The sequence below is a fragment of the Prionailurus bengalensis genome, chromosome A1, assembly GCF_016509475.1.
Source record: "Prionailurus bengalensis isolate Pbe53 chromosome A1, Fcat_Pben_1.1_paternal_pri, whole genome shotgun sequence".
NCBI lineage: Eukaryota > Metazoa > Chordata > Mammalia > Carnivora > Felidae > Prionailurus > Prionailurus bengalensis.
The window spans coordinates 116,197,032-116,224,720 of record NC_057343.1 but is presented as its reverse complement, the minus strand read 5'-3'; the positions used below and the strand labels follow the sequence as shown (position 1 = coordinate 116,224,720).

General features: G+C 41.9%; 1 protein-coding gene across 4 annotated transcripts; it reads left to right on the top strand.

Moving 5' to 3' along the window:
- Positions 1–227: 227 nt before the first annotated feature.
- On the top strand, positions 228–25,216 carry DNAJC18 (DnaJ heat shock protein family (Hsp40) member C18). Of its 4 annotated transcripts, none has more exons than XM_043573329.1 (9): positions 228–399; positions 3,202–3,288; positions 5,327–5,513; positions 12,161–12,306; positions 15,216–15,401; positions 16,562–16,677; positions 17,673–17,782; positions 20,029–20,201; positions 22,107–25,012. In XM_043573329.1, the coding sequence occupies exons 2-9, from the start codon at positions 3,249–3,251 to the stop codon at positions 22,226–22,228; spliced, it is 1,080 nt and encodes a 359-aa protein (XP_043429264.1). In that variant the 5' UTR covers positions 228–399; positions 3,202–3,248; the 3' UTR covers positions 22,229–25,012. The 4 variants fall into 4 exon arrangements, with proteins under 4 accessions (XP_043429264.1, XP_043429197.1, XP_043429194.1 ...); XM_043573262.1 differs by having other exon boundaries at positions 229–311; positions 25,001–25,216; XM_043573259.1 differs by having other exon boundaries at positions 237–399; positions 25,001–25,216.
- The last annotated feature ends 2,473 nt before the right edge of the window (positions 25,217–27,689 follow it).

Here is a 27,689-nt window from a genome sequence, read left to right as displayed (position 1 = left end):
CACCAGTAAACCTTCAGCATTCAAATCTCAGAGTCTTAGAGTCTATTTCCAACCTATAACAGCAATACTACAGCATTAAAAATATAGCTAGATATATTTATGTAAGCCACACTGCAAAAAGCACATGACTTCCTAGTCGGATCCGGTACAAAAAAAACATCATTGAGATAGAACGCTCCTGATGACATAACAATGTCTAGAAGTACTGGATTCTGTTGGAACAGTTATTGTTATTCTGGCTGCCATGGACACTTAATTCAGCTGCTTATCCTACTGGACTAATTAGGTCAAGAACATGAGTTTCACTCTAGGTAACTCAGTTGATGTCTCCATTCTAAGGCCACAAACTTCCCCCTGACTCTGGACAATGTCCTGCAAATATGAGCTGTTAGTCATAAGGTATTTATATCTGGGGGAGAGGAGGTGAACTGGTATTAATATGAGATTGCATGGCTTTTACCCTGAAACCGACATTGCCGTAATACATTAGCCATGTTGATTTTCCTGTTGCTAAATAGCTATCTTTTGAGAAGGTGTCAAGGATGAATTCACTTAATGCTGAATCCTGTTCTCTAGCAAACTATATTAGAGGGAGTTCTGCTGGAGGATCCTACTATTTATGCAAATACAAGACCCCACCTCTGACAGGAAATCTGAGCGCAGCCTCCTGCAGCCCCTGCAGCTTCCCTGAGACAGTATCTCTTCCTTGATGTCTAGACAACAGGATGGTGGCAATTTACAAGATAGCTTCCTCCCTATTCTAACATAGGATTAGACGGGCTCAAAGCAGAAACAGGTGGTGGGATGGGTGTCTCTCTTTTGCTTCTTCCCCCATCTTGTGGGAGGGCAACTGACAAATCAACTCAGGCACACAGGCCCAGTTGGACAGAGGGATCATTTACTCAGTATCTTTCTTCCAGGGCTAGATGGGGCAGCATCTCAATCATATAGGGCACAAGGCAAACCTCAGTATCACCACCAAAAATTCACTACAGTTCAACAAATATTTCTAAAAGTAAGTAGAGAAAATTGATAGATATCTGAGGCCAGCCCTAAGTAAAATAGTTTAGCAGATAAAGGATCATGGCAGGCCTCTTGGCCTACTTCATGCGACACAATTCCCCCAAGCCAGGTTACTGCTACTCAATTCTACTTGAATCTGTTGGAAATCATTGTGTGGCTCTGCTCAGCAGTCACCCTCTGGATTTGTGGGTGTCTGTTATCACTTCTTTGAATTTCTTTCCACACTTACGTTGTCCCCCTTGAGAACTGCCTTAGAGATCCCAATTTCTCTTATTTCCTTCCCAGTTGCTTCCTCACTCTTCCTGCTGGTTACTTTCCCCAAGCACCACCATCCTGAACCTTCTGAGCCCATAGCTTCCTTTTTTACCAGAGACTGAATTTGATAATGGGAATTATTTTGTTGAGTGGTTTGTGTGCTTCAGCCAAAGTTGGCACAGAAGTGTTCTAAATGTTGAGGTTTGGAGTTCTAAGTTAGTCCTAGTGCTACAGTCATAGAAAGATTCATCCAGAAGTGTTAATTGAGGTGTAAATGAGATAATGGGTACATCTGCATGGCAATATCTGTGAAGGTTGCCATGCTGAGTCATTTTTTGCTGATCTAGGACTAAGTCAGTTGTCTAGAAAAGGAGTGGGGAGTGAGGTTTTAGAGAATAATGAGAAAGGTTGTTGAGGTATCAAACACTTCCACAAAACTGCAGCTTTCCAAATCTTGTCCAGCATTCTTGATCCTGGACTCTACACCTAAGTAGGCCCATAATTCTCAATCCAATTACTCCCTACAGTGCTCTAGCACCCCCACTCCCAACCAGATACCTCTAACTTCATAGTACTCTGATATCTCTCAGTACCACCAGACCTTAGCCCTGTGCCCCCGGACTCAGAGGCATATCCTACCTTCCCCTGTCCATATTTTAGAGCAGTTTGTTTAATTTCCCAAAACCAAATAAATAACCTTTTTACATTCAACCACCTAATGTATATCCCTGATCAGGTCCCTTGTCTGCAGAACACAAGTGGCTTCTTTAGGACCCACCCTTCTGTGAGTACACTGATCTCATCCACCCCAGGGCCACAGCTGACTGCACGGAATGCAGAGAACTCCATAGGACTGGAGGCTTTTACCTTTTCAGTTTGTGTCTCAGGCTGTTCATCTCCCTATCCCACCCCAACCTCCTAAAGAGCTGCTGCTTGAAATCATAGTTGGCACACTGTTTTGGTCTTCCTGGTAAGATCTCAATGAATTCTAAGTAATTTTTTGTTTGTGGATGTATATGATCACATTTCACTTTTGAAACCTGATCTTTAGCCATCCCAACTCAGCTGCAGGCATTGAGTCTGTAATAATACTGAGAACTGCTTTTATTCTTTGCTGGTCCCCATGCAGACCTGAGTGGGGAAAGGCAGGAATATTTCATTTGTCTTTTACTAATTTCCAAGGTCTTCTGAAAAGAAAGGAATGGCCAAGGAAATGGCTGGGGTGGAACAGAGGAGAAAAGTCTCAGGGGTGCCCTGGAGTAGGATGGGATGGATGAAGGATAAGGAAGAGCAAAGATAGGGGATTTAACGCCGGCTCCAGTGCCTGCCCTTTTCTTCTTTCTCTGTCCCTGCCCCTAGAGGGACCTAGAGGTCCCTCTAATGATGCTGTGCTAGAGCAGATGGACGAAAAGGGGTGTATCCAGACTGCTCTCTAACTACGTAAATCGACCTCACTTTCCTATTTTCTTGGCTCTTAAATTATCAGGATTGGATTCGCATCCCCAAAACTTGTCTCTCAATCTCCAGGACCTAACACACTTTGCAGAGAACAGGCATTAGCGTATATTTTTAAAAGACATCCCTGAGATGAATAGTCATACTATCAACCCCTAGACTAGTTTGCAGCATCTTTCCCAGGCAGGATCTCATCGCGCCTCCTTGAATGTCCCCAGTGTTAGGTGAGGCCGAAGCCATTATCCCCACTCCACAGAAGCAAAGTGTGGTCCGAGTAGCCCATCAGCCAACCAGCAGCAACAAACCACCACAAACCTCACTTCCAAAGACCAAGCCCCTCGTACAGCTACAATTCGGCTGGCCCCTGGCGCGGAGCCTGGCGGGAGTTGTAGTCCAATGTACCGCAGCTCCTATGAGTTGGACTACAATGACCAGAATGCCCCGCGCTTCTTGCCCCGTCCCTTTCAGCCTCGGGCGCCGGGGAGGCTCGGCCGACCTGCTGATTGGGGACCGATATGGCTGCGACTCTGGGCAGCGGGGAGCGCTGGACAGAAGGTACCAGGTCCTTGCCGGAGGGTGGGACAAGGCAAAGTTCAGGAGAGGGATGAGGCTCCTTAAGATGCCTGAGGGCTAAGTTCTTGGGCCTGAGGTAAGGGATGGAGGCCTATAAGATGCTGAACCTGAGTAGTATTCCGAATTAGGCGGGGGACCCCCAGGGCAGGGGCTGAGATCTGGAAATCAAGAGCGCTGACTCAAGCAAAGGCACCGTCCAGGAGCCCAGAGTCACCCGTGATGACATTTTTGCCTCCGGCCCCCAGCCCCGCCTCCGCTAGTGCCCAACCTAGGGCCCACGGTGGTCGGGCCCCGTCCGTGCTTAGGTGTCCAGAAGGTTAGCAGAGTGATGAGGACCCCCTCCGCCCGGACTTGCTTTTCAGGCCCTTATCCTCGCCGCCAAACTAGGCCGCCTGACTCTCCCTCTCCGTTTGGTCCTGTCCCTGCAGCCCGCATCAGGACCCGTAGGCTGACCTTTTCCATCCTGCAGTCAAGCAAAGAGTGTTGATTCAATACCTATTATGTGCCCAGCAATATGCTGATTGTGCATCAGGGATTTGACATCGATTTGGGCCCCTGAGATCACAGAACTCTGAGTCCACTGAGGGAGTATGACAGGTAAACAGACAATTATAAAACAGAGCCACTAAGTCCTGGGCTATACAGCAAGATCGTAGGTTTGAGAAGCACACTGACAGCTTGGGTGTCAGCGGAGGCCTTATGGAGAAAGTGTTATATATGATGGCATGAAGGATGTGTTGGAGTTAGTCTGACTTAGAGGAAGAATGTTGCAGTCAGAGGGAACAGTATGTATAAGGCACAGAGGAAAGAGAAAGCACTGCTGATCTGAAAGGTGTTTGATCTGGCTAGAGCATAGACTGTAAAGGAGCAAGCATGTTGTGAGGGAGGAGGCTGGAAAGGTAGGCTGGGACTATGATATGAAATTTGGGGGAAGGGCAGTCCCTTGGGTAGTCACTAAGGGATTTTCAGCAGGAGAGATGTTTTAAAGCCTTTCCCAGATCTGCCTTCTTTGACTGGATTGCTATGGCCTTTTTTTACATCCTCTCAGGTGTTAATTGAAACTTTTCCCTTCAAACTATAACCTCTTTGTGGTCAGAAGTAAGTCTTATCTGTACATCTCCTTGATCTACCTAGCCAAGTGTCTTATTCTATAGATGTTAGTTTAAAAGAACTGAGGAGGGCCTGGCTGACTCAGTCGAAGGATGTGTGACTGTATTTTTTTTTAATGTTTATTTATTTTTTGAGAGGGAGAGAGAGACAAAGCGTGAGCAGGTGAGGGGCAGAGAGAGAGGGAGACACAGAATCCAAAGCAGGCTCCAGGCTCTGAGCTGTCAGCACAGAGCCCCACACAGGGCTCAAACTCATGAACCATGAGATTATGACCTGAGCTGAAGTCAAACACTTAACTGTCTGAGCCACCCACGTGCCCCTGTGTGTGACTCTTGATCTCAGGTTCTGAGTTCAAGCCCCATGTGGGCTGTAGAGGTTGCTGAAATAAATAAAACTTAAATAATAATAATAATAATAATAATAATAATAATAATAGGACTGAACTCACCCTACTTTAAATCTTACTGGTAGGAGGCATTGCAACAACAAAAAACTATTTTATGAGCAGTGTCACTTCTGACCGTGGATCACAGAAAAATAGGCTTCTCCTGCACTGCACTAAAGGCAGAGTATTGGGCAGACACCTCCTGAAAGGCAAGCTATTGAGCACACGCCTCTTATGCCCCTTTTCTGGCTCGGATTCAAAATATTTGCTGAATATTTGCTGTGGACGTTATTATGCTTCATGTTTCTGGCATTGTATGTTTTTCACGGTTGCTTTCATATTTGCTATATTGTCTTCTCAAGGAAGATGTTTGTTCAGTTTTATATGGATGCTTAAAAGTCACTATGATTCAGAGGTTTGGCCCTCACACTCATGCCTACAGGCAGTCTCCCTGATAGTTAGGGCAGGTAGCAAAGTTGATTGCAGATCAGAATGAGACCTAATGGAGGGGCTATTGCTTTGCAGCTTACATTGATGCAGTTAGAAGAAACAAATACCCAGAAGATAGACCTCCTGAAAGTCATGACCCCTGTGGTTGCTGTAACTGCATGAAAATGCAAAAGGAAAAGAAGTCTGAGAATGAGTGGAACCAAACCCGGCAGGGTGAGGGGAGTTCCACTTACACTGAGGAGCAGCTGCTTGGGGTACAGAGGTGAGTCTGTGATGGGACAAAATGAGTGATTTTAATGTAGAGTTCCTGACAAAATGTGTTATCTATTTCTTCTCAAGTATGCATGAAGCATTCTCCAGGATAGATCAGATGTTGGGCCACAAAGCAAGTGACAATAAAAGGATTAAAATCATACAGTGTATGTTTCTGAAATCGACAACAGAAGCAAATTTAGGAAATTCACAAATATGTGAAAATTAAATAGTATGCTCATAAATAACAAATAGGTCACAGAAGAAATCATAAGAAAAATTAGGAAATACTTTGAGATGAGTGAAAATGAAAATACAACATACCAAAATGTATAGGATACAGCTACAGCAATACTTAGAAGGACACTTATAGCTCTAAATGTTAATATATATATGTATATATTTATTTACATTTATATTTACATTTATATTTAAAAATCTCAAATCAATAAGCTAATCTTCTACCTTAACAAACCAGAAAAAAAGTAAAAAGAATAAACTAAATCCAAGCAAGCAGAATGAAGGAAATAAAACAGAGTGGAAATAAATGAAATAGAGGTTAGAACAACAGAAAATCAATAAAACCAAAAAATTTTTTTTTCTAATGTTTATTTATTTATTTTGAGAGAGTGAGCTGCAGGAGGGGCAGAGGGAGAGGAGAGAGAAAATACAAGCAGGCTCCCTGCTGAAAGCATAGAGCCCAACTCAGGGCTTGATCCCATGAACCCTGAGATCATGACCTGAGCTGAAATCAGGAGTTGGATGCCCAACTGACTGAACCACCCAGGCATCCCTGAAAGTTGTTTTTTTTAAACATCAACAAAATTGACAAATCTTTAGCTAGGCTAACCAAGAAAAAGAAGACTCAAATAACTAAAATCAGAAATGAAAGAGGGGACATCACTACCAGTCTTACAATAGTAATAAAGATTTTAAAAGAATACTATGAACAAATGTATGTCAACAAATTAGATAACCTGGATGAAACAGACAAATTTGTAGAAAGGGACAAACTACTGAACTTATTCAAGAAGAAAAAGAAGATAGGGTGCCTGGGTGGCTCAGTCCTTAAGCATCTGCCTTCACCTCAGGTCATGATCCATGGTTCATGAATTAAAGTCCCACATTGGGTGAGCTCGAGCCCTGCTTTGGGTGAACACAAGCCCCACTTCAGTTGAGCCCCACTTCTCTCTCTTTCTCTCTTTCTCTCTTTCTACCCCTCGTGGGATTCTCTGTCTCTCTGCCCCTTGCTCACTTACTACCCCCGCTCAAAAAAAAAGAAGAAGACTGATGTCTGGGTGGCTCAGTTGGTTCTGCATGTGAACACTCTCTCTCTCAAAATAAACAAATATTAAAAAAAAAAAAAGAAAAAAGGATATGGACCTACTACAAATACAGAGACTGAATTAACATCAAAAAATTTCCCACAGAGGGGAGCCTGGGTGGCTCAGTTGGTTAAGCATCCAACTCTTGGTTTCAGCTCAGGTCCATGATCTCATGGTTTTGTGAGTTCCAGCCCCATAGTCGGGCTCTGCACTGGCAGCACAGAACCTGCTTGGGATTCTTTCTCTCTCCCTCTCTCTCTGCCCCTGCCCCACTCATGCTGTCTCTCTCTCTCTCAAAATAAATAAATAAACTTAAAAAAAATTTTTTTTCCTACAAAGAAAAACCTACGTCCAGAAGCCTTCACTAGTGAATTCAACCAAATGTTTGAAGAAGAATTAATTAATCCTTTATAAAGTATTACAAAAAATACAAAGAGAGAGGAATACATCCCAAATCATTCTAGGGGGCCAGTATTACCCTATAACTAAAAACAGACAAAAGACATCATAAGAAAACTAAACTATCAATCAATATCCCTTATGGGTATAGATTCTAGCGACATATAAAAACGTATGAAACGTATGAAGAGGATTATATACCTTGATCAAATGGTATTTATCCCAGGAGGTTAACACATGAAAATCAGTGTGATGCACCATATTAATAGGATAAAGGACAAAAGCCACATGATCATTTTAATAGGCGCAGAAAAAGCATTTGACAAAATTCAACATTTTCTTTCTTTTTTTCGAACACTCTTTCATGATAACAGCGCTTAACACCATAGGAATAGAAGCTTCTCAGCTGATAAATACCATCTACCAAAAACCCACAGCTAACATCATCATACTTAATGGTAAACAATTGCATGATCTCCAAATCAAGAAAAAGACAAGTATGTTCACTCTAGTCACTTCTATTCAACCTTGTAGTAGAGGTTCGAGCCAGGGCACTTAGGTAAGAAAAAGAAATAGAGAAATCATCCATGCAGATTGGAAAGAAATAAAACTATATTCACAGATGAACGATACAATATAGAAAATCCTAAGGGATACACATGCACACACGCTTAGAACTAATAAATGAGTTCAACAAAGTTGCAAATACAAGATCAGTATACAAAAATCATTGTTTTTCTATACCCTACAATGAACAATCCAAAAATAGAAAACAATTTCATTTACAACACCATCAAAAAAGTATAAAATGCTTAGGAATAAATTTAATGAAAGAAGTGTAAGATGTACATTGAAAACTACAAAACTTCATTTAAGGAAATTAAAGATCTAAATAAATGGGAAGATAGCCTGTGTTCATGGATTGTAAGAGTTAATATTGGAAATATGGTAATACTACTCAAATTGATCAGTAGATTCAACATATCAAATTCCTCACTGCCTTTTTTTTTTAATATGAAACTTATTGTCAAATTGGTTTCCATACAACACCCAGTGCTCATCCCAACAGGTGCCCTCCTCAATACCCATCACTTACCCTCCCATCACCTCACTGCCTTTTTTACAGAAATTAACAAGCTCATCCTAAAATTCATATGGTAATGCAAGGGACCCAGAATAGCCAAAACAGTCTTAAAAAAGAACAAAGTTGGAGAAGTCACACGTCCCAATTCAAAAACTTATTTATAATAATGAAGATAGCGTAGACTAGCATAGGATAGACATGTAGATCAATTGAATAGACTTGAGAGTCTAGAAGTAAGTCTTTATATTTAGGGTCATTTGATTTTTTTGACAAGAGTGCCAAGGCAGGGATGCCTCGCTTGCTCAGTCAGTAGAGCATGTGACTCTTGATCTCGGGGTCCTGAGTTTGAGCCCCACACTGGTTGTAGAAATAACTTTAAAAAAAACAAGGCAAAAAACAAACAAAAAAAAACAAGGCAAGGCAATTTAACAGAACAAAGAATTGTCTTTAATAAATGTGTTGAGACGCCTGGGTGGCTCAGATGCCTGGTGAAGCGTCTGACTCCTGATTTCGGCTCAGGTTATGATGTCACAGCTGGTGAGTTCCAGCCTCTCCCAGGGCTTCCTGGGAGTCTCTCCCTGCCCCTCTTGTGCCCCCTTCGGAGCAGTCTCTCCCTCTCTCTTTATGCTTCGCCCCCACTCATGCATGCACCCTCTCTAAACATAAAAAAAAAAAAAAGATAAAAATGGGCAAAGGATCTAAATAGGCATTCCTCCAAAGAATATATACAAATGGCTCTAAAAAAAAAAAAAAAAAAGAAGAAGAAGAAGATATACAAATGGCCAATAGCATGTGAAAAGTTGCTCAGTATCATTATCATTAGTCATTAGGGAAATACAAACCAAACCCACAATGAGATACCACACCACCTCATACCCACTAGGATGGCAATAATCAAAAAGATGGACAATAGCAAGTGTTGATAGGAATGTGGAGAAATTGGAACCCTTGTATATCGCTTGTAGGAATATAAAATTGTACATCCAGTTTGGAAAATAGAATGCCAGATCCTCAGAAAGTTTAAACATAGCACATGACATGTGAAATCAAAACATACTTCCACATAAAACATGAATGTTCAAACAGCATTATCCATAATACCCCCAGATGGAAACAACCTGCAAGCTGATTAATTGATGAATGGATAACAAAATTGGGAATATCCATACAATGAATACTGAATACTTTTTGGTAATAAAAGGAACCAAGTACTGATACATTCTACAACATTAATGAACCTTGAACATCATGCTAGTCAAAGAAGCCAGACACAAAAGTCCACATATGGTATCATTCCTTTTATATGAAATGTCCAGAATGGCAAATTTATAGAGACAGTGGTTGCTAGAGGTTGGGAAGTAGAAAGAGGCCTGACTAATAATGAGTATGAGGTTTCTTTTGGAGTAATGAAAATTTCTGGAATTAGATAGTGTTGATGGGTGCACAACTCTGTGAATGTACTTAAAAATCAATAAATTGTACATTTTAAAAGAATGAATTTTGTGATATATGAATTATAGCTCAATAAAGCTGTTTTTAGACAAATAAAAGTTTATACAAAAGAGAGAAAGAGGCAGAGGAGTATCTGCCACGGAAGCAGGGATTGGAAACTGGGCTGGGAACCCAAAGGATCCCCATGGGCAGCTCTTGGGAAAGGACCATGACTGACATTCCAGACTCTGCTTTACAGTCCAGCCTGCGATGCTGACTTACTTTGAACTCTTCAGCAAGGCTCTGCCTAAATGGACTGTGTAGTTGCAAAAGACTGGAGACATCCTAAGTGCCCGTGATTAGGGGATATATATAATCCATAAAATACAATAATATGCAGCTTTTGAAAAGAATGACATAGATATATAATGGCCAATATTTATATGTTACATGCTGTCAAGCACTTTGATGAATACTTCATTTAAATCATAACAGCTCATGATGCATAGTTGAAATTACTAGCCCATTTCAGAAGATAACACCAAGGCACAGAGGTTAAGTACACAGCAAGATAAGATCCCAACCAAGGCATCCTGACTCCAGAGTTCATGCTCTAACACAACATTTCTCTAAGTATGGCTTGGAAACCCCAAAACCATCAGGGGGTCTGCAAGTTTACAACAACTTTAATAATAATATAAACACATTATTTGCCTTTTTCACTCTCATTCTCTCGTGATTGTACTGTGGAATTTTTGAGAGGCTACCTGATATGCAGCTGTACCATCACCATGTTTTAAAATTTCTTGTTTTCATTTCTAATTTGATAAATATTGATAGATACAACTCATATAAACAAAAGCTCTTTGGGGAACTTCAGTAATTTTTAGGAGTATAAAAACTTCAGAGATTGGGGTACCTGGGTGGTGTGCGACTTGATTTTGGCCCTGACAGTGCAAAGCCTGCTTGGGATTCTTTCTCTCCCTTTCTCTCTACCCCTCCTCAAGTCATGCTTTCTCTCTCTTTTAAGATAAGTAAATAAACTTAAACAAAGAAACAAAACTTCAGAGATCAAAAAGTCTAAGACTTTGGGTGCCTGAGTGGCTCGGTTGGTTAAGTGTCCAACTTCGGCACAGGTCATGATCTCTCAGTTCATGAGTTTGAGCCCTGAGTCAGGCTCTGCGGACAGCTCGGAGCCTGAAGCCTGCTTCAGATTCTGTCTCCCCCTCTCTCTGCCCCTCCCCCACTCACGCTCTATCTCTTTCTCTCAAAAATAAATAAACTTAAAAAAAGTCCAGGACTGCCACTCTGGTCTACATTATTATCCTGTACTCGTTTCTGTATGTTATGGATCAATCTCTAAGATAAACTGTCGGTTTTTAAAATTTTTTTAATGTTTATTTATTTTTGAGTGAGAGAGTGTGTGAGAAAGGGGCAGAGAGAGAAGAGGAGAGAGAATCGCAAGCAGGCTCCATGCTATCAGTGTGGAGCCAGATGACCCAGGGCTCAATCTCAGGAACCATGAGATCTTGACCTGAGCTGAAATCAAGAGTTGGTAGCTTAACTGACTGAGCCACCCAGGTGCCCCAAACTGTTGGTTTTTTAAAAAATGATGTATAAAAGTAATTACAATATGCTCCTATTTAGGTTTAGAAAAATGTGGAGACATGTCTATACACATGCTATACACAGCATTCACAGAAAACTTCTAATAGTGGTTGTCCGTAGGGTGGGAGATTGAGGGGCAGGGAATGGGGAAGCAGTAAGTTTTTTTAAGTTTGTTTGTTTGTGTTTGAGAGAGCATGAGCTGGGGAGGGGCAGAGAAAGAGCAAGGAGGAGAGAGAATCCCAAGCACTCTCCACGCTGTGTGGTGCCCCACGCAGGGCTGGAACCCACAAACCATGAGATCATGACCCCAGCCAAAACCAAGAGTTGGATGCTCAACCGAGTGAGCCACCCAGGTGCCCCTATATATTAACTTTTTAAAACAAAGTTTTAAAAGGTAGCCATAAGGAAAGTGAGAGAGAGAGAGAGAGAGAGAGAGAGAGAGAGAGAGAGAGAGAGAAATAACTAGGGTGATTAGATGTTCTTCTGGCTTTGCTATCCTGTGATTCAACTCTCAGGGGCTTAGCCTGCACCTTGATTTAAGGATGAACATGTTTATTCTACCCACTTGCAGGGATTTAGGAAAAATAAAATATTAGATGTAAAAATACTTGGAAAGGCATTACGCTCTTGGTGGGAGGAGGACATTGTTAATCAATTCGAATGTTTCATTAATGTATTCACCAATTTTCTTTTAGGTTTGTCTTGGGTTTGTTTTGAGGCTCACATACCGGAGGATCAAGGTACTATTTTACAGTGAATTGCACAAAAGGGGACTTTGTAGACATACATGTTTCTGATGTGTCTTTTTAGGATCAAGAAATGCAGAAATTACTATGAAATTTTAGGAGTGTCTCGAAATGCCAGTGATGAAGAGCTTAAGAAAGCTTACCGAAAACTTGCCCTGAAATTTCACCCTGACAAGAATTGTGCTCCTGGAGCGACAGATGCTTTCAAAGGTCTGATCCTGAATTAATGTTTAATTCTGCCCTTCTTATGATATTTGGTCACAAGTCATTTTCAGCCTTCCCTGTAATTGTTTTATAATGCTACGAACAGGCCTTTTTTCCTTTCACCTCTTAAATAGTAATAATCAGCATGGCTCCCTCCGGTTTTCATTCACTTATCTTAATTTCTTTCGGAAAAAAAATATTTGGTTTCTCTGTAACAATATGTTTTTATACTTAATACATAAATAAAAATCTTACTCAACAGCTTCACCCCCAGTGAAGCCATTGATTCAGTCAAGGATTATCAATGGTTGTTAAAACTGCTTGTGATGGGTTTTTGTTGAATAGGACCCATGATGTCAGAGTATCATCCTCCAGAATACTTACTGATGACAAAGCAGAAAAATTCCTTTACAATGGAGATATCTAGCTGTCACCACTTTAACCAAGTGATCCAACTTATTGTCACCAATACTGGCCCCACCTAACATTATGTGGTATGGCACCTCTGTGGTATTCTTGCCAAAATGTTTGACCTGAATCTAATAATGAAGAAATCATTGGGGCGTGTGGGTGGCTCAGTCGGATAGGCGTCTGACTTTGGCTCAGGTCATGATCTCACGGTTTGTGAATTCAAGCCCCGCATTGGGCTCTGTGTTGACAGCTCGGAGCCTGGAGCCTGCTTTGGATTCTGTGTTTCTCTTTCTCTCTCTCTCTCTCTCTCTCTCTTTCTCTGCTCCTCCCTCACTCATGCTCTCTCTCTCAAGAATAAATAAACATTAAAAAAAATAATAATAATGAGGAAACAATCAAAATATGGGCCATTCTACAAAGAACACTGACCTGCTCTTCAAAAAAGTGAATATAATGAAAAGTAGAAAAGGTCGAGGGACTAATCTAGATGAAAAGAAATGAAAGGGATATAAAAGCAAATGCAATACACAGACCTTGCATGAATTGCACGAATTGATGTTAATTTTCTTAGCTATGATAACAGTACTGTGATCATGTAGAAGATTGTTTTAGGAGATACGTGCTGGAATATTTAGGGATGAAGTGCATAATATCTGCAGCCTACTTTCAAATGGTTCAGCAAAAGAAATGTATACATACTATATGTATTTATGTATGTGTGTATGTGTGTATGGAAAGTTGAGGGAAGCAATGTGGCAAAATGCTAACAATTTATGAATCAAGGGAAAGGGTGTTTTTCACTATTTTTTCAATGTTTCTGTTGATTTGGAATTTTTCTTAAGAAAAACATGATAGCTCTGAGAACACTTTAAAAGTCAACATTTATGTCAAAGGACAATCTCCCTTTATTGATGTGCCATTGTGAATCTTATCCTCCCCACAGTTTCTACATGGAAACAAATAGATAACCCACATTGTCTTTACATCTTCGTATAAAGTATCTCATAGATCAATGTCATATCTATGAGATATCTGTCAGATTTCAAGGGATGTAATGTTGAAGCAACTCTAGTTAGCCTTTTTTGGTTTTTTTTTCTGCTTAGCTTTTTTATTGCTATAAACATTTAATATAATTCCCTCACTAGAAGAATCATAAAGAAATGTTCCTTCTGACTATGTTTCTGATAGTGTTGACTGAATTAAAGGTAGGGAGTGGGGATGTCTTAAAGATTTGTTTTTCGGGGTGCCTGGGTGGCTCAGTCGGTTGAGCATCCGACTTCAGCTCAGGTCATGATCTCACAGTTCATGGGTTCAAGCCCCATATCAGGCTCTGTGCTGACATCTTGCTCAGAGCCTGCAGCCTGCTTCAGATTCTGTGTCTCCTTCTCTCTCTCTGCCCCTCCCCCATTCATGCTCTGTCTCTGTCTCTCAAAAATAAATAAATGTTAAAAAAAAAAAGATTTGTTTTTCAAGGTTTCTTTGATTAGTGGTATTGATTTTATGTTTAAGTGAAATTAGACAAAATTTGTATGTTTGTGCATAGGGAGATGATGGTCAGCTTGTGTAATCTATTCAGTTTTTGATCCATCACTGAGACATTGGAGATATATTTCTTAATTTCTTTTTTTTTTTAATTTTTTAAATATTTATTTTTGAGAGAGAGAGAGACAGAGAGACAGTGTTAGCAGGGGAGGGGCAAAGAGAGAGGGAGACACAGAATCCAAAGCAGGCTCCAGGCTCTGAGCTGTCAGCACAGCCTGATGCGGGACTCAAACTCACAAGCTGCGAGATCATGACCTAAGCCGAAGTTGGACGCTTAACTGACCAAGCCACCCAGGTGCCCCTATATTTCTTAATTTCTAAAGACCACTTTCTAAAGTAAGCTGAAATGAGACTGTGATTAGTGAGGACTTTGCTTTTATTTATTTACTTTTTAAGTTTATTTATTTTGAGGAAGGAGGGGCAGAGAGAGAGGGAGAGAAAATACCAAGCAGGCTCTGTGCTGTGAGCGGAGAGCCTGACTCAGGCTCGATCTCATGAAGTCATGAGATCATGACCTGAGCCAAAATCAAGTCGGACACTTAACCAACTGAGTCACCCAGGTGCCCCAAGGATTTTGCTTTTAGCCAAGCTGTAATTGTACTGACTCTTTTATTCAGGAAACTGTTTATGACTTCATGCTAGAATACCACTGCTTATGTATGAACTGTTTCCAACCATAAAGTAATTGCTCTCAAGTGAAATAAGGACACATTTTTGATGAATGAAAGCAGTAGTTTTTAGCTCATTTTGAGTCCAGTATTGCTTCTGGCTTATCAAACTATATTGTGGAAAATGTCAAGGGCAAGAACTCTGGTGAACTCTCTAGGCCCAAGCACCTTTCCCTAGGCCCCTGTGAAGTCATCCAGCACCCAACAACTCTGGGCTCTTCATTGCTGGTACAGTGATCACCCTCAGCTACAGCAAAGACTGTGTACTCAGGTATTTTTGGGTTTTGATTGCAGCGATAGGAAATGCCTTTGCAGTCCTGAGTAATCCTGACAAGAGACTCCGCTATGATGAATATGGAGATGAACAGGTGACTTTTACTGCCCCTCGAGGCAGACCTTACAGCTATTACAGGGACTTTGAAGCAGACATCACTCCAGAAGAACTATTCAATGTCTTCTTTGGAGGACATTTTCCTACAGGTTAGTATTTCAAAATTATCACTTAAAATTTTCTCTCTCTCTCTATATATATATCTCAGCAAGTTCCTGTGTAAGGATCTGAATAGAGAGACTATGGTATGGTGGGAAGAGCAAGAAATTGGAATCAGATGAGCTTGGGTTTGAGGCAGGTCTCCAGCCTCCAACTGTGCATGATTTTAACCAAATCACCTGGTCTCTCTGATCCTATTTCCTCACCTGAGAAATGGGGCAGATAACCTCTGCTTCACAGGGCTGCTGCAAGAATTAGATTTTTAAGTGCTTTATAAATAAGTAGCAAGATGCCTATTATCATTATTGCAAAATAGCAGTTATATAAAGATAAAAGTTAGAAAAATACCCCTAGAGAGTTGGAAGTTGGAATAATTAAATGTCCAGGAAGTAAATTGAATTTTATGAGTTGCTATTAAAGATACTAGTGACATAATCTAATATTGGGCAAGGAAGCAGACATGAGCATATCAGACAGGATTCATGGCCCAAATGTTCTTTCTTTACTGGCCTTTTGGGGTTCTCTCACTCACTAGTTACAAAAGACTATTTATTTATTTATTATTATTTTATTTGAGAGAGAGAGAGAGCACACATGTGAGTGAGTGGAGGAAAAGATCAGAGGGAGAGAGAGAGAATCTTAAGCAGGCTCCACGCCCAGTGCAAAGCCTGATGTGGGGTCACAACCGTGAGATCATGACCTGAGCCAAAATCAAGAGTTAGAAGTTTAACTGACTGAGCCACCCAGGTGCCCCACAAAGGACTATGTAAATAAAGGCAGGAGAGCTAAGCACATTCCATTTCTAACTGGTTCACTTGGCTTACCTACTATTTTATTTTTCTACTGACTAAAATTGGACAATACTCTACCCTCAAAGAACCTGGGAGGGAACAAACTGGGAACAAGCTTAGAAAAAGCAAGGAAAGAGTGTTTGCTGTATCCTATACTATGTCTTTCTTTTTTTTCTTTCTTTTTGAATTTTGCATGTGCAAGCATGATTTTTATTTTATTTTTATTTTATTTTATTATTTTTTTAAAGTAATCTCTACACTCAACGTGGGGCTCAAACTCATGACCCCTAGATCAAGAGTTGCCTGCTCCACTGACTGAGCCAGCCAGGCACTCTGCTATGTTTTTCTTTCTTTTCCAGGAAACATTCATATGTTTTCAAATGTGACAGATGATAGTCACTATTATCGCCGGCGGCACCGACACGAGAGGATGCAGGCACGGAAGGAAGAAGAAGAAGAAGAAGAAAAGCCTCAGGTACCGAGGGAGAATAGCAGAACTGCTGCTCATAAACACTTGTACTGAGCTGACTTTTATGGTGCATATGATCAGGATTTAGAAGTTCAATGTGAGTTATGTTGATAAAATGTGTTTTAGGAAAGGAGAGGCAGTGGTAGGAAGAGGTGGATAATTGGCTCAAATAGGCCCGAATGGTACCTCCTTCCCCACCCATGCTTTGGTGGCTGTTCCAGGAAATCAGTTCTCCTGTGGGGCTGTCTTCATCAAGATTTTCTTCCCTGCAGAAAATAGGAACCCCCGTCGAAATACGCAGAACTAAAGGGAATTTAAAGTAAGGGATCTAGGGGGTCTCATGAAGCTCAAGGGCAGGACGCACAGCTGGGCCTCATGACAGACAGGAACCAGAAACTAAGGTACAGTCAGGCACCTATACCCCCAGACTATTTGTGGCCAGATTGTCTCCACTTCTACTGCCTCTCTGCATCTGTTTTATTCTCTCTAAGCAGCCTGGCTTGTTCTACTTCCTCTTGCAAACAGCAGCCTCCACTGCCTAAGAGTGTGTGTCCTACAGATGACTGCCTAGCAGTGAAAAGTGAATGTCAATTCCATATTCCTAGGAGGGAAAATGTGATTATCCCTGATGGGGTTAGATGTCCCCAGTCCATTCAGCTGTGGCCAAGGCAACAAAACTACATAATACTAACATGGCCCTTTGAGGGTCACAGTCTGGGCAGACTCACCCAGCGGTGTCTGTTTCACTGGTCTTAGAAAAGGGGGCTGCATGAGAATTACTGTGTGTCAATATAGGTTTTGGGTGGGTCTCCTTCAGCCTTCTCAGCACAGAGGACAGAGTGTTTGGTACTTCTCAGCAGAAAGTACAGACTTCTAGAAACCTTGGGCTTTGTGCAGTACATTGCAGTAATTTGTATTTTCTTTGGGAAAACTATCCTATTTTCTGTAAGCTTTATATTAACGAAGACCACTTATACCAAATATTGTTTCCTCTTTTCCAGAATACGTATTCTGCATTTATTCAATTACTTCCAGTTCTGGTGATTGTGATTATATCTGTTATTACTCAGCTGCTAGCTGCTAATCCCCCATATAGTCTATTCTATAAATCGTAAGTCAATTTTTAAATTTTTCTTAACAACAATTTGGAGGGTGAAAGATTTGAACGTTTTGCTGGTACGATGCTAACATTTCATTTCCCCTTTGTAGAAAACACTGATTTTGTGTTTAAAGGAACAGCTGGATAGTAAAGAGCAGAGACTCAAAAATACTATAGGCAGTTTCCTGTGTGCTCAGGACATGGATTGTTTTGTTTTACAGCGACATCATCTGATCAGCCGCAGAACAGCAGCAACTGGTTTCTGAAAGATTAGTAGACTAACTTCAGTTTCAGATTAAATTCTTGTCATACCATGTGAGATTTAGAAAGGACTGAATTGAGCTTGTGATTGAATCGCTGGACCCCTCTGGGTCAGGAAAAGAGTATCTGAGATCTAGTGACTATTTTCTATTTAAGTAATTGCAAGAATAGGACATTTATTCATGACGAGGCTACAAAGTCAAACCATAGTATCACATTTCTTTGCTTTTACTGAAAATATAGAAATTGATTGTAATGTTTGTATTGCATGCAAATTATGAGCTCAGATAGGAATTTTTTGTTTCTTCAGTTAATTATTTCAACTAATTCAGCTTTCAAAGTTTGGTCCCCAGACCAGCATCATCAATATCAACTGCCAGCTTGTTAGAAATGCAAACTCTTAAGCTTCACTCCATGTGTACTGAATCAGAAACTCTGAGGATGAGAACTAGCAATCTGAGTTTTAATAAGCCCTCCAAATAACTCTGGTCCATACTAACGTTAGAGAATCACTGGATTAATTATTTTAAGTTCAATGAGAAATGAGTCATTACTCATTATTATAGTTTAGCAGACAAAAACCTTACAAAATGGGGGCACCTTGTTGAGTCAGTAGAGCATTAGATTCTTGATCTCGGGGTTATGAGTTCGAGCCCCAAATTGAGTTTAGAGGTTACTTAAAATATTTTATTATTATTTTTTTTAACATTTATCCATTTTTTGAGAGACAGAGACAGAGCATGGGCAGGGAAGGGACAAAGAGAGAAAGGGAGACGCAAAATCCAAAGCAGGCTCCAGGCTTCAGCACAGAGCCCAATGTGGGGCTCGAACCCACGAACCGTGAGCCAAAGTCGGACGCTTAACCGACTGAGCCACCCAGATGTCCCTTAAAATAAAATCTCTAAAAAAATTTTTTTAAAAACTTACAAAATGTGGAAGCCATGGGGCATAATGGGGAAAAAAAGTCTTTTCTGGTGATCACTGTAGAATGAAGACTGTATTCTAGATCAGTATCTTCATTTTACATAAAGGAACGCTGAGAATCAGAGAGAAGTTATTACTATCAGGTCACACTGGCCTGATTCCCTCTATTTTCCAACTTCCCATGTTCCCATTTGCCATTGCTACCTCCTTTCTTGTGCAGCTACTGCGGCAGGGAGGAACTTGCCCTGCTAACACCTTCCCAGACGGAGGTGGGAGAAGTCATGGCCTAAACACTGAGACATTCAGCAAGATCCTTAAGTAGAGAGATGAAAGGAGGAAGCTGAGAAAATGTCAAATATACCTCAGTCAAGATGGAATTTGTCTAGGTTGAGTAAAACTAGCTTGGATTTTGCATATTGCTATCACATTGTTTTAACTTGAATTTGAGATCCCTTCTATACTTCCTTATGGTTAGTATTTAGTTAACCCAGACCTACTGATGTTTCTGAGCACCATATGCCATTGGACAGATCAGACCCACAGAGAGTTAGTGCAAAAGCATTACTAAAATCTTTGTCTGATATTTTTGCAGTTCTCACTTAGCAGCTATGTGTGAAGTACTTTTTACATGTCCTAAAAATTGATACTAGGTTGGTTCTAAGCTATTTGGTTATGTGTGAATAGTTTACTGTAACAATCAGTTCATTCAACCAACATTTACCAATAGCCCACTCTGTGCCAAGTACCATGCTAGGTCCTGCACAATATACAAAATTTTTTTAAACATTCAGCGTTTAACTTTTAGCACAGAAAGCAATATAAGAGAGGTAAATCCTTTAAGAGAATAAAGTAACCATACCAAAGCTGAATTCACAGTATGACATGCTCATATAATGATGACATTACAGTCATTACTTTGCTAGGGAAATTATAAATGTTAGGTGTATTAGACATTGACACTTATGTCTGCCCTATGAAAATGTGATTATAGTTATGACATCTATGCAGCCAGTGCTAAGAGTGATATTGGCAAATATAAAAAGCTTACCTGAGACTCTCTCTCCTTGTCTCAGGACCTTGGGCTACACCATCTCTAGAGAAACACAGAACCTGCAGGTGCCTTACTTTGTGGATAAAAACTTTGAGAAGGCCTACAGAGGAGCCTCTCTACGGGACCTGGAGAAGACGATAGAGAAGGATTACATTGATTACATCCAGACAAGTTGTTGGAAGGAGAAACAACAAAGTAAGATGTTCTAGAAGGGGCTTTCACTGGTGGTCGTACTTCCAACCCAAGGCATTCCCAGCTTCTGGATCCATTCTTTCTCCTTGTTTGAGGCATACCTGTTTATGTGGACAGAAGCCCATTCAGGATGCTACAAAAAAGTGAAGTTAATTGACAGGATCCATGTGGCTAGGACTTGGAAACCTTAGGAACTTAGTCAGTCAGCCCTAGTTGCCTATCTGTGTGTCTCTGAGTGTCCACCTCTCTCTGTTCATCTGCCTGCCTCTCCTCTCTGCCAGCTGCCTGCCTTTGCTTCTTCAAGCTTTCCTTCTTCATAACCTGGCTTTGCCCTGGTTGGCTTTGGTTGCTGCCCTCCTCATCACTCTCCCAGTTTCCACAGCCCCACTAGTTATTGGCCCCTTTCTACATCACAAGCTTCCTCCATAAGTTCTCAGTCCTAGCTCGATTGGTCCACTTTCCTATTTCCACACTCCCTACAGGGAAATCTGATCGATCCAGACCAAGTTTTTGAGCCAGACCAAAAGCCAGTTCTAGTTGGCTGTGGCCACATAGATCAAAATTGACCCCTCCTGGGTCTGCCCCTTCAGTAAGGGTGCGTTTGAGCAGGCCTTGAACTCTTTTCCCTCTCTGGAGACAGTGGGGGTAAAAGGGTCTGCCAGGTGGCTTCCAGTTCCAACCGAGTGTTAATGGGGAGTGCTGGTAGCAGGGGTAGTCCTGCCTCTCAGCCAACAGGTTCACTTTTCATCCCGTTTGAATTCCACAGATACACATACACAATCATGTGCACACCACACACATGCATACCTTAATACCCGTATCTTATAAAAACTTGGCTTTGGTTAATTTTTAAAAAGCAAACCAACTCATTTTTTAAAACAGTATTACTGGGTATTATTAAATGTCTAACAGTGCCTGATGAAAGTAGCTCTTCTGTCACAGTGCTGCTAAGCCCTTGCTGACCCATCATGCATCCCCACCCTACCCCCAAGTTAATCTCTCCTTCCTGTGTGTTCTTAAAACACTTTGTTCATCCTGCTAACACAGTACTGTCTTCAGTGTTAGTGTTCTGTAGGTAAATGTCCATCTCACTGTTGGACTGTGGGTTCTCTGAGGATAAGAGCCATGGCTTACCAATCTCGTGTTCCAGGCCCCTGGCATGGTCCTTGATTCAGAACAGGTGCCCAGCCAATAGCTTTTGAAGAGAGGATTCTCAGGACTGGAAAAAAACGAAAATGTTTGTGGATTAAGAATCACAGACGGGGGTTAATGTCCTTACCCTGGCCTTTAGGGACCTTGTCTCTGCCCTCTATTTCAGTAGGGCAGAGCCCACCTGAACCCTCACGTGCACTAGGAGCTTGATAGGCAATTACCATGGGATGAAAGGGTAAATTAAGCAGGGGGAAGTTGCTTCAAAAATTTATTGAAAAATACTGAAAAACCTGAGGGGTCAGGAATTACCCTACCTCATGTCAAACTAGGTGTTGCAAGTTTCAAAGATCAGGAAAGAATTTTAGAGCAAGAAAAGGCTTTTGACAGAAAGGCATTTAAAACATGGATCTAAGTCAGGTGAAGGCCACAGTGTGTGTCCTAAAAGTCCCCATTGTACTGTGCCCTGGAGGGTTTTGAATTTGTTGCTTTGCACAAGAACTGGATGAAAACCTGTATTTCACATTCGTCAAACACACACCCACCCACGTACACTCCCCAGCTGGATCTTATGGTAAGGATTACATCCAAGGTCGTTTTTTGGCTTATCTCCCCATCTCCATGAGGCTAGCTTCAGGGCTGTGGTCCTCTCTGGGTATAAATAAGAATCCAGTGGGTAAGCATGATGCATGTACCCACAAGTTCCGAACAGGGGGTGATCAGCACACACCCTTTAAAAGTCTATTTCTGGCATTTAAGGATGGTGGCTGTCCAGAGTCTCCGCACAACCCAAATGCCATCTGAGAATGAACGGCATCTGTCCTCCGGATCCAGCAGCAAGTGCAGCCAACAAGGTTAAATTTAGCACTTGGAGGTTGTAAAAATAAACCCACTTGAGAACAAAGTTCACTCTTGGCAATATACCGAATGGAAACTGTTTTTAGCAAAGTTAGCCATTGTCTTTTTAAATCTTTTGTTCATCTCTTTTCTCTGTTTTGCCTTAGAATGCTTAATCTGAGTGAATTTCTATGAGTAATCCCTTACGATGAACACTGATTGCCCTGTTTACTCCTTCACAGCTGCATCTAGATAATAAACCCAATGCCAGGGGAAGTGGCCATGCCACTGGGCTGATGGGACAAAAGTAACAGACAGGATCTGCCTCCCGGCCTGACAGAGCTGAGCTGAGATCCTGGCCCTGCCTGGCAGAGGAGCATTTCTCTCCATGCCCTGGAGCAGGGTAGCACAGTGGGTAGAAGCTTAGGCTTTGAAATGGGGGTAAAATGCACTTCCTCCTAGAGACGCTGTATGCGTTATAGAAGATGGTATGGGTATAATGCTTAGCATGGTATCTGGCACATATTAAATACCCGGTTCCTGATGGAGTCCAGGCCTTGCATAGTCTTGCTAGCCTGGATGCAGAACTGTCTCATGTGGCTGGATCCTGAGGATGGTTGGGATCCATTGTGGTCTTCCTAACCACATGAGAGCAGAGTGTTCTTGGGAGAGGCTCTGGGACGTGCTTCTGAAGCAATCTTCCTGAGTCAGTTTCCCTGGAAGCCTCAATACTCTGTCCTATCACAGGTCAAGGGAAACATTTTGTGAAGAAGAAAAGCTGTTCTCTTGATGCCCCTCCTACAGATTTTTTTTTTTTTTTTACTTAGAAGTTACTGAATTTTGACAAAGTCTGTCAAAAGTAACATATTAGTTGAATTGACCTTTTACTCATTGAAGGACAAAAGCATTCACTGGCAGTTTGGAGAGAAGTTTCTCTAAGCCTAGTAATGGGCATTTGGGACTGGTTCCTTGAAACACTGACATTGTTGCAAAGTCATTGCTCTGGAGCAGGGGTCTCAACCTCTGGAGCATTGAAACTTGGTTTTAATGAACCTTATGAAAAGCTGTGTGATAGTTTGAGAAAAGCATTCGTATATGTACAGTTATCCTTTATCAGCCTCTTAGAGTGGGCTTCAGTGTAGAAAATAGTAAGAATCATGAGCCCTTAGTGTTTTGTAGAGTGAGATTCCAGGCAATAAGGCATTTAGGTAAGTTCAGCAAGCAAAAAACGTAAGGAAATCATTGCAAGGAAAAACAAAGCCACAGAAATCTGTTCCGTATACTGGCATAGCTGTGACTCCAGAGGACCAAAGGCATAGACTCATTTTACAGAGTCCTCCTGAACAGGTTTCCCACATGCCAGAGAAGCCAGAGAAATGGAGTTGGTGCAGTGGGCTGGCCTCAGGAGCGGAGGGCTCTCATTTGGGTGTGGCATACGTTCTCCAGAGAGCCTGCGTGCATGACTGTGCCAAGGCAAGCTCCTACTAGCAGGCAGTGCGGGCACCCTCGCCAAGGGGTGAGAGCGCATTGTTCTTGGGCCCAGGAGGCACACTGCTTGCCAAGCAACTGCTGGGCTAGGGCCCAGGCTCTGAGCCTCCATTGTAGAGGGAGGGTTTTCATGCGTGGCCACCCCTCACCCTGGAGTCCTGCACTTAATCTGCACTTTGGGCCTTACTTGGTGTAAATAGAATCATTGTGAGCAGAAATGCCAGACAGTGTTTTGTGTTGATAGAAACTTATTCAGAAACCAATGCCCATTGTTCCCCCTGGCTAAGTATTAATTCCTATTTCTAGTCAGTTTGCTGATTAATCAGAGACAGGTGCCTCTCGTTCCACCAAGAAAAACAAAATCTGTTGGCAGGATGATTCAGAATGGATAGACATATTTCAAAATGGTTAAAATAGCATTTTCACAAGTATGGTCCTTTAAACACGGAGTAGCTGCCTGCTGTCGGAGGCTTTCAGAAGCCACACGGCCCATCCAAGCGTTCCATCCTGTTAATACACAACACGTCTCTGGGGGTGCTTTTCAGGCTTTCCTTCCTAAGAACGTCTCTGAAACTTGACAAAGGAATGAAAAATAGAGGCAGCCAAACCACCGTTGAGTCGGGAAAGACAGCGGAGATTATATTCTGGTTAAAAATAGAATGACCTTCTCCACCATGAAGAGAAAATGAAATTCATTTAGTCAAGGAGCCAAAGGTCACTGGATCCAGATGATTTCACTTTTAAAAGAGCCCAGCTGCCTTTGGCCTTTGAGTTAGAGACCCCACATGTGGTGAGGGAATGAAGAAAGCCGCCAGCAACTTGGCCTTCTATAGAAGGCATACCCACTGGAGGGAGGCTCTGTGTCAGTTAGCATGTATGAGTTATGATCCAGCAACGCAGGGGACAGAATGGAGCAGCTGTCTTTGTTTCAGATGACAGGAACGGGCGATTGGCCTCCATTCTCTCCCGACTGCCATCTGAATGCCATTCGTAGGAAGGCCACGAAACGGAGTCTCCTCTTACTGCACACGTGCATGTTTCCTAAGTCTGGTGCCAAATGTTCTATTGATAAGAACTAAGTCCGGCGCTTTTATAATTGAGCACGGATACTGTAGGACTCTGGGACCACAGGTGTCCTTTAATCCTTAGCACCTGGTGTAGTATAGCTGCTGGATTCAGGTTTCTTGAATAAATGAGTAAACGTTTCCTAAATTTAATTAAAAGAAAAAGCATGAAATAAAGTAAAAGGGGCTTTGACTCCAGAAATATTGAAATGAAACAAAGGAGGTTAACTCTCTTGATGAACTGTTACCTCTTTTATCTTTCAGAGTCGGAATTGACAAATTTGGCAGGATTATACAGAGATGAACGATTGAAACAGAAGGCAGAGTCACTGAAACTTGAAAACTGTGAAAAACTTTCCAAACTTATCGGCCTACGCAGAGGTGGCTGAGAGGATGATGGCCCTACACAGGGTCGGGGTTTTGCTACTTGTTACTATTTATGTTCCTAATTCCATTTTATAATACAAAATTAAGAAATGATGAACATTTTACAACTTGCTAACTTTGGTGGGCAGAGTTGAAGGCACTTGAGCATAGAGCCAGACTTCTCATCGCAGAATCTTTCCTGGGGATTGGCTCCAGGGGCCATGAACAGTTCATCTAAGTTGAATTAACGGCAGAGCGTTTGATGTAGTCCCCTTGCTCCGTGCCTACCCTGCCTCTAGGATTGGGTTTCAGGCATCCCAGAGCAGATCTACATATTCTTCCTCCTTCCCTTCTTCAGTTAAATCTCAATGCCCAGCCATTCCTAGGCGTAGCCAAAGCAGCTTAATATTAGTTGTTTACAGTGTGCACGAAGAATGATCCCTCTCCCCTCATGAAAGTCATCATGTCCCCTAGCATTCCGCCCTTGGAACATGGGCCCACCATGCTTGCATTTTCTAAGGGGAATGTGGAGAGATGTCAGCTATTACGGACAATAGTTTTCCCATTTGCCTATCTCTGTTCAAAGTTATTAGCATTAGCAAACTGCCTGATTTGAGTTTCTTTTACTTCCTTAACCCTTTCTCTTGTCGAGGGTCCAGAAAGTAAAAGCTATTGGGTGAAACAGTTCCATGGACAACTCAGCAGCAGAGAGCAGGGATACGGAGATAAAGGTAAAAATGCAAGACTGAGTTTCCTCTTGCAGCATGACATTTGACCAGAGTCCCTCCACCCCAGAGAAGTCAGACCTAAGAATAGGCATTGCCAGCCAACCAAGATGGTTGCTCAAGCCTAGATCTAGAAGGGAAAGACCCTGTTTCTGTGGCTTTGGAGGTCTGGTATTGGTCCCAAGCAGTCACTGTGTTTAACCCAATGCCCTACATTTTGTTATATGAGATGCTTTGCCATGTAGTCAACATTTATTGAGTGCCTGGTATGAAGCAGGGGCTCCCACATATAGTTTCTTACTTTAGCCTCCTCATAATGCTGTGAAGGAGACATGTTACCCTCCCCCCCCCTTTTTTTTATGAAAGAGACCGTTGGCCCAGAGAGGATGAATGGTTGACCCAGTCATACAATTGGTAGTGGCAGAGCTAGGCTGATTATCAAGAAGGAAGTGTGAGATCATTCCCATTTGTCTGGTGATTCTAGCCAGATTGTTAAGGCATAATCTTAGGATGCCCTGATCCCCCCTGACACTGTAACCCTGTATCCTTTTTATGGCAGTCCTGCATTCATTCAGGACACTTCTTCCTTGGTCTTTAGAAGCAAGACCCTCTCTAAAATAATTCTGTATACAAAGCAGAATAGCCACTCAAAGGCAGGTAGCCACTCCCACTGATGACAAGGAAGAAGTAAGCTGTTTCCTTGGCCTTGTGGTTCTGGGCCCTCTTGTCCCTCTTGGGCCCTCTGGGCCCTCTTGGCCCTCCAAACCCCACTGGAACATGGGATCCCTTAGCCTGGCCAAGGTGAGCTGCCAGGATTGAACCGCCTAGATCATTATGAATCAGAACCTGGAAAATCAGTAGGTGACTGTAGTCTGGACTCCAGGATGAAAGAAAAGTTCCCTTATTAAAACTGATTTCCAAAGTAGAGTTTCTCCTTTCAGATTCATAGCCATAATTTAGGCAGATGTGTCTAGTATGGTTCAACATGGACATTCCACAGGGTCAGGAGATGGGTCTAGAGGTGAAGAGTGGATCTTTGGTGGCTGGTAGGGGGCAACTGCTCAGCTGTGGGAGGGAGCAGTTCTAGAAACGCCAGATTTTTCTGCCCAACTAGATCTATCTTCCTGGTTTGGGGGACTTCCTTGATCCTTTCTGAGTAATTGAGGGGATTTATACTATACAATATGCCTGTGAGCCAAACAGGCCGATGGAAAGTTTTCCTATACACATAAAAATCAAAGCTCTTCTCTCCCCAACTCCAATCTCTGCTAGAAAATGGGCCATAATTAAATTGACTTGACATAGATTTCATGGCAGAGATGAATTATCTGTGATGATACTAAATAGAGGCAAAACTAACTCCATTAAATGTCAGGTCTCTTGTCTGTTTTTAAAGCACTGATGGTAGTGTTGTATTTATTACGTAATAGACTACAACACTCACATCTGGCTTTCCTCAGTAGAACGGTATTTGCCTTTGGCTGAAGAATAGTTTAATCTACTTCGTATGGTCCAAAATATGGCTAAACTATGACTTCCTGGGTTCTATTTTAGATGGGTTGTCCACATGGTGGTAAAATAAGCGTCTTCCTCTTGCCTCCATCTTCTGGAAGGTTTCCTGATCACATATAAACTCTTTAGGTAAGGCTTATTCTTGCTGTCTTGGCGTGCAGCTCTACATGTTTCTGTGAGCATTAATGCAGAATGGGGATGTGTGAGGTGGGGAAGTGGGGCAAAGCAGGGCTCGTGGCTTAAGCAGAAGGTGAAGCTCCCATTCATGAGAATGAAAATGCTCTTCACGCTGCCTGATCAGCAGTGAGGAGGGGAGGGTGAAAACCCTTCTCACACAGAGGACACTGCAA